This window comes from Dermacentor albipictus, chromosome 3, assembly GCF_038994185.2.
Source record: "Dermacentor albipictus isolate Rhodes 1998 colony chromosome 3, USDA_Dalb.pri_finalv2, whole genome shotgun sequence".
Classification (NCBI taxonomy): domain Eukaryota; kingdom Metazoa; phylum Arthropoda; class Arachnida; order Ixodida; family Ixodidae; genus Dermacentor; species Dermacentor albipictus.
In genome coordinates, this window is record NC_091823.1 from 64,507,857 (window position 1) to 64,526,567 (window position 18,711).

Here is an 18,711-nt window from a genome sequence, read left to right on the forward strand (position 1 = left end):
TAGTATTCTCCAGTGATTGTCTCATTGTTCTAAATGCATCTGAATTGCCGCAACCATGTTCCACATGTTCAGTAGTGCCAGCATAGTTGGTTGCATTGAGTTTGGTCCCAGTGACGCTGCTGTACTGTTTTCACCCAGGAAGTGACACGGCTCTGAGTGGCAAAGACATCAAGCAAAGAGTGGCATCAAGTGTCTGTTCAAAACTAGCCGAACCAGTGGCAACAGCAGCAACCAACAAGACCTTTGGCTGGGCTGACAAGCTAGGATCCAGTACGACTACATTGATGGCAGCTCCAGCACAGCCAAAGTCCACCTGCACAGTGGCAAAGCCAAGTACCCTCACAGAACGGAGGCTCACGAATGAAACAGGCCAGCCCCGATTTGACCCATTCAGACAACCAATTTCCCTGGACTTCATCCCGATGCCCTCGCCTGAACATGCAGCTGCAGTAGCGACAGCAGCCGCAGCGGCTATGCCAAGCCTGGTGCCAAGTCCCACATTGTCTTCACCTGCTCCAAAGGAACTTGGCATTTCACTGCCGTTTCATGAACCTATTGCCACCAAGGCACTAACACTTTCTTCCTTGCAACCTGTACACATGTCCAGTACACCATCGGTCCAGTCGCCACTAGTGCCCTCACCTTCTGGGCCGCTGAGCAAGCCACGATGTGAGTAGTCAAAAAAAGCTTCTATTCAGAAAAAGTGGTATGCTGCCTATTCTGGCAACTGGCAAGAGATTACATCTGCAGAGTTTACCTACACTTCTTAACAGCTACTCATTTCCATATGTGAACCACATGTCCTCCATGTGTTCATTGTGTTTTACGTATTCTGGTTTGATATTCTGCATTTTTCGAAACGATTCTGCTACAGTTGCAAATGGAGTGGTGGCTCGCGCCTAGACTAACAACTTCGCCACTTCACCCTACTATACAGTAGACTTCTGTTGATTCGACTCAGGTTAATTCAACTTTTTAGATCAATTTGACCTCGACCAAAGGTCCTGGCCAGCGCCCACACATTTCTGTGGGCCCAAACCCGTTATTTTGATCTCAAAATAAGCCTTCGCCGGGTAATTCAAACTTGATTACCTAACACAGCCACAATACAGCTGTGTTAGGCAGTGAAGTCAAGGCTGTAACGAGACCACTGTCACGGGTCGTAGTATGCGTTTCTTGATTATTGGGGGCGAGCTCCACCACTGGAAAAGCTAGCCCCACCGTCGATGTGACATGGCATGAGGGATCGCGTGGACACAGCGGCCGCGTCGGCTGCTTTGGAAGCACCGAAGCAAACTGCAAATGAAAGTTTAAAGTCCCACCTGCGCTGCGGTTCTGATTAAGTGGTGAGGCTTTACCGCCTTGGGTGTCTGCTTGACAACACTTGAAAGTACTGTAATAGGTAGTGGCTGCCTTTGGAGCCGTGCAGCATGGTAGGCTACTGCTCGGTGCTGCAGTGCCGGACTTAGGCAACGGAGCTCGGTGTCAGCCTTATTCGCATGTAGCCGCAGGACAAGAAGCTGCGTGAAGCTTGGCTCGCGAAACTTAGAACCGGCAGACACTCATCGGCTACAACTCGAGTGTGCAGCAAGCATACACGCGACGAAGATACACGCGAGGGGCTGCGATGTTCGGTGAGTAGCACAAAGCGCACACTGAGACACTCGCCTGCGCCCGCTGCTCGGCTAATGTCATGACGGTTTGGTCTATGAACTTGTTGATGCTAGATACTGGCAAGTTCACTGGAACGAAATGGGAGCGGTAAGATGCACATTTAAAAAAGGCACGGCATATGGTCATGTTTGTGTTATGAATTAATGCACTGGATTAGAAAAGACAAGCAGAGGGAAATCGCACACTAAGAAGACCAATAAACATACAGTGCAACGCAACTTAAGAAATAGTATTGAAATGTTCAAGAATTTAGAAGACAAAAAAAGATTGAATTGTCGCGGCGGCACATCACAGTCGCCGTAGCTAAGCATCGAAGTCTCTACAACAGAATTATATTTGAACAGTTCTGATAGCGTCCAAGCAACAATGGTTGCTAGTGCACTGTCAAATGCTCATATGCTGCGGCCTAAAACTCACGGCATGGTGCGAAAACACGCTCACAGCGAAAGCAAAACATTGTGCCCGGACATGCATGCAGACGCGCAGTTGGTCGCTGCGAACCTGTGCGATCGCTGGATTGAGGCTCCATTCTGTTATGCCCCATTTAATTACCCAGACAGCCCATTATAAGAACATATTTCACATAGTTTACTCTCAACGTTTGGCTATCTTTCACGCAAGAAGCCGGTTTGGGAGACTCCATGGCGGCGACTACGCGCAGTGGCATTCACTGTACGTATTCAGTAAAGAGATAGCGTCCGTGAACGATTCTGTGCTTTAAGTTTGCCCAAGATTATCATGTTGACAGTCAGAAACTTCCCTCGTTTTGAGAGTACTTACATAAATGTCCAGGAGGGCTGCCGCGTGGTGTTCTTATTGAGCGCCGTAAGCGAAACCTGTGAGCAGTGCGCCGCGTGATCCCTCAAACTATGTAAGGGAGGCGCTTCCAACAGATGGCGACTCCGTAACTCCTCGCCGCCAATACAGGAACGCGTCTCCAGTCCCAGTATGACCATCTAGAAGCCCAGTAAGCATACTGGTAGCCATTAAGAGCTGTTTTTGACGTCGCTGTGGCAATTTGAGCTCTTTCGCCTGCCATGCGTGTCTCGTATATGAGCCTGTTCGGGGCTCTAGTACACCTTCGTTAACCCCTTAAGAGTTTTTGACAATCTTGTTGTCACAACCGTTCAAAATTTTTTGACTTATTATGAGATGATCTCGTCTTGGGTATTTTGCCACTTTCTGAATGGCTTTTGATGAGCTAAGGTCATAAAGGATGTTTTACCGTTTAGTACATAGATGACATTTGTGGATTTGTTTTTAGCATGTTTATTTGAATTTTTTTTCACATTAGGTGGCAGTAGGCATACCATGTGAGCTGAGTTTGCCCTCTTGTGAGATTTCTCCATGCTTTCAAACATGCATGGCGTCATCCATGTGGCGCTTTAGTGCGCCAGATTGCAATCCACCTGATGATGACAGCGAAAGTGAAATTAGTAAATGTGTTCACCTATGATGTCACATGAAAGAGCCACGCCAGTAGTATACTCTAAAATAAGATTTGCCATTGTGCCTAGTTTCACACTTGATTAAAAAAAAAATTACCTCCAGCTAACCGAAGATGCCGCGAGGGCCCAAGGGCTTTTGGCTGCTGTTTAGGTGGGGACTTGACCTTTAGACTGAAGGCCAAAAAGTAAAAAGCTTTTTTCGAAAGACCATCTACCGCTCAACAATCACACTTTGGGTACCAAGCACTTCTCTCTCTCTCTCACTCTACACACACAAGCGTGCGTGCACGCACACACGCACCCCCCCCCCCCCACACACACAGTTAAACCTCGATATAATGAACAAATTTCTCAATATAACAAATATGAGGGTTGATCCAGAAATAAGGTTCCCATCAATTTTAGAAATAGACAACATTGTTTATTCTCACAGAAATTTACATAATTGGAAAGATGAAATTTGCTCTATTTTATTACATAAACGCCATCTTTTCCTATGCATTTTTGTAGACGGCGCTCCGATTTCTGTATCCCAATATCGTAGAACTTCACTGCCGGCCGTTGAGGGAGCGTTTCACCTCTTGTTCGACTTCATTCTCGCTCTGGAAGCGTTGGCCACTCAAATGTTCTTTTAAGTTGGGGAACAAGTGATAATCACTAGGGACAAGGTCTGGACTGTATGGTGGATGGGGGCATGACAGTTCACCCAAAGTTTGTCAAAAGTTTCTGGGTTTGACGGGAGACGTGAGGTCGGGCGTTGTCATGAAGCAGCGTTACACTGGCTTCCAGTCATCCTCGCCGGTAATTCTGGATGGCTTGCCTGAGTTTTCTTAGTGTTGCACAATAACTGTCCGAGTTATTTTCATTCCATGTACCATGAAATCGATCAGCAGTATCCCCTTACGATCCCAAAAAACACTGGCCATGGCTTTGCCAGCAGAAGGAGTTTGTTTGAACTTCTTTGAAACTGGTGACTCTGGGTGACGCCACTGTTGTGATTTTTGTTTCATTTCGGGAGTGAAATGAAACACTCACATTTCGTCGCCCGTAACAATGGAGTCCAACAATCCTTCCTTATATTCTTGGCACTTTTGAAGAAACTGGCGAGCACAGTCAAGGCAAGTTTCTCCTTGTGGTCTGATGTCAATAGCCATGGTACCCATCGAGCACAACACTTGTGATACCCCAATTTTTCAGTCAAAGCTCTTTCCGCTGTACCGTGTAAGAGTTGGAGGACAGTCCCACTGCTGCCAACCAGTTGTAGAATTTGTGGTCGGGCAGGAAACAAGTGGTAGCTGGCCCATGCCGTTGTCCAACTCACCCACGCTTGGGACGTGGTTGTAGGGAGGAACTTGCTCTCATCGAGAACTAGGAGTACTGGATTTATTTACAATATTTACATAACGACAGGAGATACATTTCAACAGTCTAGCTTAACTCCCAAATTGAAGATTGAAAGACAAAGCACAAAGCCCCAAGCGCAAAAGCACGAAGCACACAGCCGAAAACTTATGCTTAAAAACTCTCTGTCTTCCCTAGATCCCTAGGTGAGAGAAAACTGCCGTCTAACCTTCGTCCAGTCCACAGTCGTTGGAGGCGTAGTCGACCCGCCATTGAGGGGGAGGATTCACAAACTCACATCTGCACTTTGGATTCCTGGAACACACCGAGTGGAGTGGGTCCCCGTAGACAGGTTGTCATGCTTGACCCCAGCAGGCACCTCTTGATTGCAGAGCTGACTTCTCAGGTAGCCGCCGCGACTGTCAGCAGACTGTGCCGAATTCTGGGGCCTGCGAAAATGCACCTCAAAACACCCATTTCCAGGAGTTTTCTTGCTGCAAGTAGACCGTGAAGGCGACAGCGAACCAACTGACAATACACGGTCCGCCAAACGCGGCTTTCCTTGTTGGTGCCGTGGGTTCTCCGAAGGAGGTGCATGGTCGGCTAACGTTGCTGGAGTCGCTGTTCTCTGAGGAGGTGCATTGTTGGCTTTACAAAACAACTCGTCGCAGCAGGCCGGGAAGGGTTCAATTTTTCAAAGATCGCCACCCCCAGGTCATTCAAAACAGCTGCAGCGGGCTGGGAGAGGTTTGCAGGTCAGTACCCCTGCAGGCCGATCATAACTGTAAGAACTCCCAGGAATCTGAGCAACAAGTTGACGGATGGAGATCCTCCTGTTTTGAAGCACTTTGCGTTGGACCATCTCGATAACCGCCTATGAAACTGACGGTCTTCCACTTTGTTCTTCATCGTGGACTTCCTTCCGACTGGCACTAAACTCCCTGCGCCACTTTCGGACGTGTTGAACGGACATACACTTGTTGCCATACACGTCTGTCAGCTGATCATGAATATACACCGGTGGAGTCCCTTTGGCATGGAAAAAGTGAGTTACGGAATGAATCTCGCACTTGGTGGGATCAACAATGGGAACCTCCATATCGGACGGCTGCTGAGCCAAGAATGAGCGGTGCAGCAAAGCGCAGCCGGGGGAAATCGAAAGTGGGGGAACTGCTGCATGTAGCAGTGTTGCCGAATTTCGCCTTGGGCCTTTCCATGTGACTGGAGCTCTTTGGGAACCGTATTTCTGGATCAAGCCTTGTACTTAACTTTTCGTAACCTCTTGTCCATAGAACACCATATATTTAGAACCTCAATATAACGAAGTATGTTTGTACAGTAAAATCTCGGTATAACGAACTTCAGGGGACCACGGGAAAATGTTCTGAAAATTCTGAAACGTCGTTATAGTGAAAGCCCAAAAATTAGCCATAACAATAGCATTTCAGTAACGCAAACGTCCTGCCTTTGAAACGGTGCCTCCTTGAACTCGTTTCTCACACAATGCACATGTGATCGTCAGACAAGGCACATTTATTTGAAATAGTCCGTGATCGTCTTCTGCGGGTGCAGTACAGACTCTGCAGCACGAACGATTCCAGACCGTCCGAATTCTTATGCACGCCTTCGGTCGCTGTGCCGCTTTTGGCTATAAATATGCGGAGTTTTCGCAAGCAGTCCAACGCATCTGTGGCCAACACGGACTCGCTGCGGCCTTTGGGTGCTGCCGTAACGTCATCGTCCATGTCGTCGCTGTATTCTTCATCTTGAGTCGCCGTGCCCTGGACGCTCTGCAGTTTGTCATCAGTGGTAAGCTCCGCTAAGGTCCACATTGCCTCGTCGCACTGGACATAGTCGTCAAATGTGACTGAAGGATCGACGGCTAGCTGCTCGGCCACCTCGCTCGAAAGCTCGCTCGAACTGTCCTCCACTGCCGGTTCATCGGCTTGTCGGTTCATCGACTTTAAACCAAATCAGCACTGCTGCATCAATATTCTGGAAATCGCCGAGCCGCAGTTGCTTCCTTGATGGGGTAAGCTGAGATTCTTGCTGGTGCTTAAAGATTTTTTCTTTGAGAACCCTGGCGATCGTCGACCGCGTCACTCCACATTCTTTAGCCACGACAGATTGTTTCTCCCCGTCTTCTATCCTGTGAAGAATGTCTACTTTCTCGCTCAAAGAAAACTGCTTTCACTTCTTCGCCATGGTTAAAGTTGTTGAGCTCATGGCAACGCGAACGCCGACACGTACTTCTAACACAATAATATAACCAGAAGAAAAACAAGATGGACAGGCCTGATACGGGTAACAGCACGCAAAAAACTGAGAAAACAAGCAAGAAAAACTCGATGCGTCGTCGCCTCCGCAACAGGAAAAAAAGAAAAGGCCCACTTCAGCGTTAATTACAACTTTTTTCTTTCCCTTCTGCCGCACTGCTCAGGTTTTACGAGCCCATGCTCCCCGCCTCTACACTCACAAAACCTGGTGCGTCGTTGCCTCCGCAACGGAAAAGGAAGAAAAAAAAAAGTCCCCGCCCGCATTTTTCTCCTCCCGCGCCATCTCAGGTTTTTGCGGGAAGTAAGTTGCAAGGCACCCGCTCTTCGCACTGCGTCGTCTGCTAGCTTGGAGCTCCGACTGCCGTGATGGATACACTAAAATCTAAGAATCCTCGCATTTCGGGATATGAGTTCGTAGTGCTGAGGTGTTGTTAAGATGACACAGAAATCAAATAACGATCGTTATTCTGAAATGTTTGTTATTCTGAAGTTCGTAGTAGTGAAATATTTTTACATTGAAACTATAAGCAGTCAGCATGGGATTTCTTAAAAGTTCGTTAATCTGAAGTGTTCGTTAATGTGGTGTTCGTTGTAACGTGGTTCGACTGTAGGCCGCTTCAATATAATGAAATTTCAGTGCTGATGATAGGGAATGCTGAGACAATAAATGGAAACTTCTGAGGATGCGGATGGTCAAATGATTGAATTTCAAGTGGCTGTTTGCAAACGCATCTCTCGAATTTCCTTTCAAATTGCCCGCTGCGTGACGAGCGACCGCTGAATTGGAGTTGCACCATGTTCAGTATAAACTACAAGTGCGATAAGATCATATCGTGCCCTGCGCACTTCGTGCTTTAGGTGCGAGCGAAAGTGGGTGAATGGGAGACAAGGTGCCTTCATGAGTACCACCTTCCCGTGCGAGCAAAGAGAAAGAGGGGTAGGAGAGACAGCTTGCGGTAGCGTGATCAAAAGCGTGCGAGTTGCCGAGTGGGGGTAAGTAGGCGCAAGTCTCCGCCGTAGCTGCGCATGGCTGTAAACGTGGCTGAGTGCATACGCAGCTGTGCACTCTGCGTGCACAGCTGGAGTGTTACACAGCTTAGTAGTGGAGGATGCGTTATCTCTACTTTTGGCACACGCAGTTCGAATACACGCAAAGTACCATGAGCGGCCAATCGTGCAGCAATTTTGATAGTATTTGCAGGCTTCTTTCATGCTCGGACAAACGCTTTTATGTAACATGTATTGAGCAACAGAAAGCGGTTTCGAAAGTTTTTCATGTTACCCTACAATTTTCTCATTGACACATTTCGTCTAACTATAATATTTGAGAAGGCGATAAATACCTAAGACTAATTATCTAATTAGGTGGAATGAAAAAAAATAATCTGAGTACCTCCAAGTGACAGCAAACAACATTACCTTGTTTCTGTCCAGCTGCGTGGCATTTGCATATTCTTAATGCTTGGCTCAAGTTACGTGGGTCACACTGTATAGTGCTTTGGTGGTGTGGGGTGGCGGAATCTAAGGAAAATAACAGCACAGGCCAAGAGGTGACCACAATGTTTCGTGGTTCCCTGAAGTTCGTAATATCGAGATTTCATCGCACAAATATATGTATGCTATACTTATCTATGCCATATATGTTGGTTATATTGCTACATTAGTCAACCACTAACGTTGCTCATACCAGGTCATATGTTCTTGACTGAGTTATTCTTCAGAATTTTGAGAAAGCATGCAAATAAATGGCATGAAAGATAACATTCACAGTGCATACCTTTTATCTTAACTCTTCTCAGACTATTGAATATTAAAAGTGCAAAACAATATCAGTGTGCAAGCCTGAAAGTGATGTAATTTTACTGGTGTGGGTTCTTTACGGGCAGCGTACTGTGGCCTGTGGGATGTCATTACAGGCCCTACATGATGGACTATAAAGCTTTTAAGGGTGCCAGAAATTTTTGTGCACCTGTGTGTGTCACTTCTGCATTAGTCGGATTTGCATATCATTGGAACACTGTTTGAGAAGTTCAAATGCAATGCAAAATCTTGCTGTCGCAGTCAGTGCTTTGCCCTGTTTTGATGAGCTCTTGAGATTAAAGCTTGAAAGTGGGTTTGTCTGTCACTGTCCTGTGTAAAACTTCCGTCAGCTTGTCATGATGATAATGGCAGTGATGCTAGCTTGAACAGCGGGCTGCGCCAGCGCTGTAAATGCATTTTTGGTTCCCTACCTCATTCTAACACACTGGCAATTTTTGGATCAATTTTTTTTGTTTGGAAGAAAGTGTGCATTAGAATCCTGTCAACACAGTTATTATAGTGATGAACATTTTCGCTTGAAAAATCTGCTGATGGCAAACCAGACATTCATGGGAGATAATGTGCCTTCGCCTTATTCGCTGTCCCCTAGCGCTGCTAGGACATTTGCTGCAGCCAGATATCTTTGTGCATACAGACCAGTCAAGTTTAATTATCCAGTGAGGATAATTGTATGGGTGCTGGCCAGGTACCCATATCAGGATCGAATTAAGTGAAAATTTGAATTGACTGTAATTGGCTTAACAGCTCTGCTGTATTTGTTTGTTTGCACTGATTCATGAAGCCTGTTCTGTGTCATATTTGCTTCCACACACTTAAAATTTGATTTGCACTGGTTTGTGTTATCTTGTTTGAAGCCTCTCGTGCATCATATGTACAGTCATGGAAACATAGCATAGGAGGTACTAATAAACTTATGTTTATTGAGAAAAGCACCAACTTAGTGTGGAACTTGTAGAATGAGGAGTAGGCATGGTGCATTCAAATTGTATGAAGCAAATAAATAGAGCTATAAATTTTTAATGTCCCTTCAAGTATTGCGGCTGCACAGATTGGGTCTGAACACTTCCGGCTATAAAAAGTGCACAGCAGGGATCTGGTTTCGTTGCGCAGTATTTTAACTGTGTCTTTATTAGATATTTTTGTTTGTACATTATCTCTACTGCATGCATTTTTTTCCTTCTTTTGCGTAATACCAAATTGGATCCCTGGTGGTCTCCGGTGTGGGATGTGAATGTATTTAAAAGGTATTACAGTGAGTAGCTGTCCTTGCTGCACTTAGTGCTTATCTTTTCTGCTCATGTCTCAGAACTCTTTACCAGTGCTTCCCCTTGCCTTTTATACTAAAGGTATGTTGCCTGCTTTACTGAAAGCGCAGTATTCTTTGGTGCATCATACTGTATGAAAGGGAAATAAAATAAGAGATGAAAGGTAGAGAGGCTAATTAGAATAACCGTCTGGTTGACTTTGTTGCACTGAGGGAAAAAGGAAAGAGTAAAAAAAGAAAGATTAAATTCACCTATTTTCACGAACACCATGAGGTGCCTGACAATGATTACAGTCTTCTACACAGATGCTGCAGAAAAAAACATTAATGCAAAAAGAAGCTCAGGCTCACATTGCGGATGCTGCAGAAAAAAACATTAATGCAAAAAGAAGCTCAGGCTCACATTGCGGATGCTGCAGAAAAAAACATTAGTGCAAAAAGAAGCTCGGGCTCACATTGCTTGGGACCATGGCCCAAGAATTCCGCTCTCCATGAGGAGACATTTCTTGAGTTTGTTAGGCGTGGTGGAGGGTGCTATTATTTGCACACTGAAATGAGAACATTTGCATAGAAGTGTAATCGCCACTTTGCACCCACAAACTGCACATTCAGGAACTGCTGGCCAATGAGAAATGAGTGGGCATTCGTGAATACTACCTGCAGCCATAGACAACACATGAGAGAGGTGTCACATCATGGCAAGCTGCATGAAGGCAGAGATTTTAGGTAGATATTTAAAGAACAAAGGTACTTTTTTTTTAAGGTCAGCAAAATTTAATTGATCCAACGTAAGCTCGCATGCGAGCATGCAGAGTTTCCCTACTGCGTCCACTCTTGACAACAGAATAGTAATGCAGTCAGCACTCTCACGAACACATTGCACTGCATGAGACAGTTCCCAAGAAAAAAGAGTAAGAAGTGATAATAGCAGTCATATAGTACTCGATATAGTGAGTAGCTGCTGCAAATTGCACAAATACCCTAAACTTTCATCTCACTGGTATGGTGGAATAGACTAATGTTACAGTGAAGTGAGCCACTGCTCCCTCTCTTTTTTTTTTTCAATCCATTGCAGCAGCTGTAGAAGAGGAAGATGAAATACCAGTGAGGGGCAAGCACTTCACTGTGGATGACGTATCAATTCCTCAGACGCCCAACTGCCAGCTTGTCCTGGCATATGCACATCGGGAGGGCCTTGCGCACTCCTACAGCACCATGCAGGACAGGAGCCAGCGCAAGAAGGGGCCTGCAGCCTGGTTGGCCACGTTGCGACTTGGGGAACGCAGGTTCCCGTCGTATCCCGAGGAGAAGGCCACGCAGGACGAGGCGAAAGAAACTGCGGCTGCACGGGCTGTCGCAGAGCTTGGGCTCCGTGCAGCTGCAGTGGCTACTTATCCTGTAACTCCTGTCTCATCTGCCGAAGAAATAGCAGTCTTGGTAGACCGGATAACAAGTGTAAGTATTCAGAAAGTAAAGGAAGTACTATCTCCAAATTCATCATGTGCCTGCTTTGCCTGTCTCATGGCATTATTATGGAAAAGATAGGACCCAAGTATGTTCTCACTAGTCTGCACAGAAGAGCGAGAGAAAAAAAAAAGTCCGCAACACAGTGTGTAGTTGACGTGCAAGAAGCAAAAGCTGTGCATGTTTCGACTGTTCACTTTCATATATGTTAAGCAGATACCTTTCTGTACAAGAATGCATACTTATGTGTCCAATTTGTCATGATCTGTGATGCTTCATCTGAATTCAGTGCTCCAAGTTCCTCTTCCATGTCATAGCCATTTGCATTGTGACATGATACATTTTGCTGGCCTCATAAATGACATTAGTAGGCTTAGTGTAGCCACTGCTAATGCATTGTTCCCTGCTAAACACTGATCTCTTACTCTCGGCCATGTGGTGTTGCACATAGTGCAAGAGTTGCATAGTCTGATTTACCCTTTATGTTGTGAATGGAGAACAACACTAGAGGAAATAACAAGCTGCAGTAGAACCTTGTTGATACGTTCTGGGAAAAAAAAAAAAATAGGAGAGAAATATACTACAAAATTTGGTGGACTCGACTGTAGTTATGCAAAGTGTTGTGCAAATTGTTGTAACACAAGGCACCGATGCCTGCTGAGTGGGTGAGGCCCAAGCGGCCCGAGATGCTCAAGGTAATTTTTGCGTCTTTGGCAAGCCTAGGTTTGTGCTCCTCAAATTTGGTTCGAGTTGGTAGCCTCTTCGGGCGGGGCACTTTGGCGTGAAATTCTGACTTTCTCGCTCGGCACAAATCATTGCAGTACGAGAGGCCGACACGTGGCAAGCTTATGGGCCTTGAGAAGCCCGATACTTGCATTCTTGTTCCTCTATTGCGTAGTGTGTTAACTCTTTCAGGCGCCACTTGCAATTATGCATAGAAAAACTTTTTATACAGAAACATTCTTTTTGGGACCTAAGAAACACAAAACCATCGAATTCTTGAAAGTTATCATGAAACTTTATTATTTGCAACATCGTACACAATTGTGTACACAGCGCCTCGGTGGTCACAAAATTCACTTGTGGAATGCGAGGAAGCAATTTCTCTCTTTCGTCAGGCACAGTGGCACGGCACATTTCATGCAGAATATCCGGGCGCCTCGTGTGCACTTCTCGAGCTTGCACCTAATTCGCACCTTCTGGTCGCGGGATTCGGGCCAATGGTCAAAGGAGCCGTAGTGCGCGTCGGGGCAAGGAAGCGATATTCTTGCTCTTTTGCCCTATCTTTGGTTGTGGTGCTTGGATCTCTGCAAGAGAAGGCCTTCCACGCTTTTTCTTGGGTAGTACCGACTTAATTAATGCTTCGGCAGCTTGCAAGCGAAAATTCATCAAATATACGAGTTTAGCTCTAGGCAGCGTTTGATTGTAGCGGTGGTAGTCCAGCAAAGAATTGCAGATACCCAGGTTCACAAAAAATGGCTGTGGCTTAGGTAAGGTTAAGCCCAGGATGCGAAGCATACTAGCCTTTATTTTAGTTGTTGAACCACTGTTTAGCTTGGTGAACTGCTGTTGCTTGGCTATATTTGGTTCGGCTAGACGAAGAAACAACTCATGCGTTACTCTGCTTCGCCTTGGACGCCCCGCATTGGACGCGGTGAGCGTCGAGCAACGCAGCGTTCGGCGCGGCAACGAAATGTGCGCCTGAGCAAGCGACGCACGCCTGAGCCTTAGAAACAGCTCGTTTCTAAGGCAACACCGCATTCACTAGAGGCGTTTTTGTACCGCTTTGAAGCATCGTACTCGTGGCTCAGTGGTAGCGTCTCCGTCTCACACTCCGGAGACCCTGGTTCCATTCCCACCCAGCCCATCTTGCAAGAGTTGAGCCAAAGCCACTTCTCCTCTGTCGTGACGTCACGGTGTCACGTGGTATTCAAGGCGACACCGCCGCGCCTGAGGAGCTGGGTTGAGCTCTCGTAATATGCTTCGCATAAAAGAAAAAGCACTCTCAGTGTCCACTTGCGTTTCCCCTGCAGCAGCATCTTCCTGTTCTGTGAGGTTGGTGAACGCAGCTGCAACGCAGGCGTCGGTCGCTTGACACATGGCTTCTTCTTCGTCACTTTCCCCGACGTCTGAAACATTTATCAGCAATGAGCTCCAAAAGCCTTTCAGCTGCCTTTTGGGTTTTCTTATGCTTGTTTGCACTGTAGAAACAAGAACGACGAACGGCCAAAAAACCTGGAAAGAAAATCAAAGCAACTCTCAGCGTTCTTTATTTATTTAGCAACTCTCAACCTTCTTTGTTTAGACTGGTCCAGGGACCAGGAAAGGGATTCGGTTCGTAGTCAGCTGGTCTGTACGCTAGTGGAACGAGTTGCGGCCGGAGAAAACGCTAGTTGCGTTTAACTTCTCCTTTTGCTTCATTATTTTCTCGAGTGATGGCTCGTAGATCTGGTAGATCTGGACGCTGGTAGATCCTCAAAACCATATACCCATGATACTGGTTAGATAAGGTAGAAAATAATGTGAAACAGCGCCCATCATCAGGCCCTGCAATAACCGTTAAACCCAGAAGAAATATGACTGTCGCCTGCTACCTTGTCTTGCTTTCCCGAATTGCACAGCACTTTTCGTGCAAAACTGGCAACTGGAAACAAGAGTTGCAAGGAGTTGAGAAATTAAGTGATCTACCAAGGGAAAGAGCCAAAGCAACAGCCGCACAGGAAGGAAAAGCGAAAATTAACAAATTTGACTGTTGTTTATGAAAATATGTATCAATCAACATCCTTTTATTTAAAAAGGAAGCAGACAAAACGTGGCCGGAAGTGGAGAATAATTCCATGTGTTTTGAATGATGCTTCTACAGTTATCAGTTGAGTCGGCCAACGTAGCCACTTCTCTGTTGTGCTAATGTGAGTGTTTTTCTAACCTTCCGTCTAGAACCGTCTAGAACCGCAGCGTCTTGCGCTCTATGCGGTTGTACGGGACTGGTAACCACACATCGTTACGGAACTTCCTGAATAACAACACGAGTCGGATTTGACAGCTTGGTAGAGCAGTAAACGAGGGATCCAAAAGAACCGCGATTGTTCCGCAAATATATATATATATATATATATATATATATATATATATATATATATATATATATATATATATATATATATATATATATATATATATATATATAGTAGTAGTAGTAGTAGTAGTAGTAGTATGACTTTTATTCAGCCCAAAATTACAGGCCAAGCATATCGACTGCCTGGGTGACCAGTCGACGCTGTTCCTCTTCACTTTCAGCGAAGCCAGTCAAGCCAGGTGGTGATGGAAAGGGAAGGGGTAGGATAGGAATTTGATTGCTGAGCAGCCGCACTGTACAATAGGCAATGGGATAGGTCTGCAGAAGTAGAGGGGCAGTTGGGACAGGAGGGATTGGAACGATAGCGATAGGGAAAGAAGCGGGAAGGGGTAACCAATGCATTCATTTGGATGTGCCACAGAAGGCGAGCCTCCGGCACAGTGAGTGATGGATGAGGGGGAGGATGTAGGTGCTTGTCGAGGCGGAGCTGGAGGTAAACTTCCTTGATAGTGCAGCGCAGGGAGAGTCCCTCAGAATCCTCCGAGGGCCTGGACCAGGGGAACAATGGTGCCCGGTTAAAAACGTAACGGGTGAGCTGATGGGCCAGCTCATTGCCGTCAATCCCCGAATTCCCAGGGACCGAGCGGAGGAAAACAGTGGAAGGTCGAAGTGCGGCGACCGCTCGTTCGACCTCCTGTAGGAGTGAATGGGGTAGGGTGCGGTTTTATATGTGGTGAATGGCTGCTTGGGAGTCGGTGTATATTGTGTACTCTGGGAGCGAGGGAAGGGAGGGAAATGATTGTAGGGCATGTACAGTCAACAGCAAAAGTTTGCGGGATGCGGTTTACATTTCAAATGTGAGTTCATGCACTGTTAAAGCATGACGCTTCGTATTTAATGAATCACTGTGTGGGTGGCGAAGACTGCTACATGCTGGAACATTTAATTCGAGGCTGTGTGAACACGCTTCGCGAGAATTCAGCTTCTTGGCAGATCCTGCGTCCCGTAAACTTTTGCGGTTGACTGTACAATGGCAAGGACCTTGAGAGAGAGTGCATCCGGAGGGTGTAGGTACGGCCCACTCATGTGAGTTTCAGGTGTTGGGAGGTGGGGATGGTAAATTATGTAGCCGCAGGAACCTCGAGGAGCTGTGAAAGAGGCATCCGTGTAGGCTACTCCCTGGGTAGTAAAGAGGGGGAAATGATGCTGCACGGCCGCGTGACGATGGCTGGCATGCAGGACAGGGGACATATTGGACGGGAGGGTGAGGATGCAGAGATTGGGAGCCGGGTGGATTTTGGAGAGGTTAAGGTGGAAACGGGAATGGGTGAGATACCCGCCTAGGCCAGTAACCACTGACCCTGACGGGTAAGAGAAAGCCGGTCAAGCTGGGACTCACGGTGGAGAGAGAGAAGAGGAGGATGAAAGAGGTCTGTGGCAAAGAGCGTAGCAGTAGAGGTGGTGATAAGGAAGTTGAGAGCTGCCTTGTACAGGCTCACAAGGTCTGTCTCGAGGGTGTTAAGCTGAGTGTCGGTGAAGGAAACGTAAGGTAGAAAGTACAGGAACTTGTTGAGGGTGAGCGCATGGGCAACTCGGCACGCATTAGCCTCGTGGAGGCCCGAGCGCCGAGTGACCCCGCGCCACAGGAGGTGTGTTACCGATTGACAGGTCCTGACAGCATGGTGGAGTGCTTGCACATTTTGGCTGCATGCAACGGGAAGCTGAGAACCTTGCATTGGGGGACAATAGGAATGGGTGAGCCGGAAAGATGGAGGGAGATAAGGGCGTTGTGGGAGTGCTGGTATGAGGAGTAGTTAAGAAGGAGAAGTTCGGATTTCTCCGGAGCAGGAGACAGGCCAGCAGTGGAGAGAAAGGAGTTAATGAGATCGAGGCAACGTTGCAGGGTGTCCTGTACGTGACCGGGAGAACCAGACGAACACCGGAGGGTGATGTCGTCGGCATAAAAGATGGGGTGGAGATCAGGAATTTGTGCTAGTTGGGAGGCGAGAGGGGTCGTAGCAAGATTAAAGAGGGTTAGAGATAGAACAGCACCTTGAGGAGTGCCATGGGTGAGTGGGTGGGAGTCAGAGAGATGTGGGTGTCCACTAGAAAGCGAGCCACTCAGTTAGAAAGGAAGGAGCGGAGATAAGAGTACATGCGGTTGCTGCAGTCCAGGGAGGAGAGTTGAGACAGGATGTGGTCATGGCACACACCATCGAAGGCCTTGTGGACATCAACAGTCACAAGAGCGTGGATCTGGCTGGGGGTGGGCGAGAGAAAGGTGTGCTGGAGGATCAGGAACATGTCCTGTGCACAGACGCGACGTCGGAAGCCGATAAGAGAATGGGGGAAGAATTCTCTCACCTCAAGAAAATCAGAGAGGCGAGTCAAAGCCATTCGCTCAAGGTTCTTGCCAACACACGACGTCAAGGAAATAGGGCGAAGGTTAGAAAGGGAGGGAGGTTTGCCCGGCTTCGGAATCATAGAAATAAGGGAAGATGTCCAAGAGCTCGGCAAGCAGCCGCTGTCCCAGTCATTGTTGAAAGTCTGGAGGAGGAATCCTTTGGCTTGGTCGGGGAGGTTGCGGAGTGGGGAGTATGTGATGGCGTCCTCACCGGGAGCCGAGCGAGTAGCATTAGCAGCCAGGGCAGCTTCGAGCTCCCGGAGAGTGAAAGGGCGCTCGAGCTCTGGGTTAGGATTGCCCGAGTAGGCTGGGTAGGAAGGTGTGAGAGGGGGTGGGAGACACAAAGAAGTGAGCTTGTCGAAGACATCGGAGTGAGTCCCCTGAGTGAGGGCTTTTGCTAGAGTGGGAGCAAGGTTAGGCTTCGTACCTAAGAAAGATTTTAAAGGGCCCCTGAAACGGTTCGGACAAATTTTGTAGGCGCGTAGGGTACAGCTTAAGTAGAACATTCGCACCACAATTTAAGTGAAGCGTTACGTATTAATGGAGCTGCAAGCGATTAGAAGTTACCCTCCTCCCTAGCTATGCTTTTCCTCCTCAACTCGCTCACCGAGCGAGCGGCGCTAAGCTCCGCCTTCACTGGTTGTTTAGGAGCACGCCCCCTCCCGCACGAGACCTCTCCGCTAGCCGCTTGGCCGTCGACCGAGAGCTATCGAAGCAGCGTGCGTTGCGAGCATTCTGTCGTAGCGCCGAACGTGTCCGGTACTCCGCTAAAAACAGGCAAGCTGGTCATTTCGGCAAATGACTGGAGGCATAAACTCAAGCTGATGAACGAACTTTAGCCTAGACGTAGGTGAGCAGCCTGATCTGTCTGCACGGTCCAGACACTTCCTGGCGCAGCGCTTAACCAGTCAAACAAAGCGCTAATATTGCTCTAACCAAGTGTAAAGCATTTTAAACATTTATAAATCAACATGTTGATGATTACACTCCTGTGAAAAATACACACCAGCAGCAAAGAAGAATACACTTCGTTGCTGCTACTGTGTATGGTTGAGCTCTGTGCCACCAGGTGGCTGCACCATGCAGGCCATTCACATTTGCCCTTCTGCTCATCTCGTGGCACAGTCAAGCGGCCAGACCCTGTCCCCTTGCGCTTGCGTTTGCCCTAATACTGGACTTGCGAAACGGTATTGCGTTAATAATCTTCCGGTGTAAAGTGACGGCCACAAACGCGCAAATCCTGGCGCCCATCGGGTACCGGCAGTCCCATGCGCAGCAGCCAGTTCGCTTGTATACTGCCTTGCAGAGGGACACGATGTCGCAGCTTGACATATTGCCAGTCGCTAGGTTTGCAGTCCACAAGGCAACAAAGTCGAATCATAGTGCTCGCGAAAAGACTGAGACCGACTCTGACCGCGGAGCTCTCGTCAAAATGGAGTACGTTGTAACACAAGCAGACGACACTTGCTGTGTGCCGGAAGTGCTGAAGTGTACTGAAAAATTGTTCTTGTGCATTCTCTTTATGTTACTTTCTTTTTATAAAAACAAATGAACTAACATTTCAACTATTACGAAGATTATTTGTTTACCATACAGTTGGAAAAATTATCGACCACGCGCCCTGGTCAGCCAATCAGATAGTTCGCCCACGTGACGTCATATGGGTTATTTGCATCATATGGGTAGGGGCGGCTTAAAATTCCGCCGAGCAGTGTGCTACGATCGGCAGCGATGTGTATTTTTAAAACCTTATAATAAATTACACGCTTTACGCAGAGCACTTAGATGCATCAATTAATGATCAGAAGGACCTACTCTAACGACTCAGTACGTTTGTGGAAAATCGCCAAAATCGTTTCAGGGTCCCTTTAAAAAGGGACCATGTGGATCGAGAGTGCAATGCGAAGTTGAGGCCGTCACAAATCGCACTTTAATGAGAATGC

The 18,711-nt window shown here is 47.2% G+C and overlaps 1 protein-coding gene across 7 annotated transcripts in view; it reads left to right on the plus strand.

Moving 5' to 3' along the window:
* LOC135905524 (tudor domain-containing protein 7-like) overlaps nucleotides 1-18,711 on the plus strand; it is a 151,945-nt gene that overhangs the window by 64,277 nt on the left and 68,957 nt on the right. For 6 of the 7 annotated variants that reach the window (XM_070535523.1, XM_070535529.1, XM_070535528.1 and 3 more), the window contains 2 exons: nucleotides 139-669; nucleotides 10,900-11,279. In XM_070535523.1, coding sequence (XP_070391624.1) covers nucleotides 139-669; nucleotides 10,900-11,279 — 911 coding nt within the window. The remainder of the gene's footprint in view (nucleotides 1-138; nucleotides 670-10,899; nucleotides 11,280-18,711) is intronic. The other variant, XM_070535527.1, reaches the window with a different exon arrangement.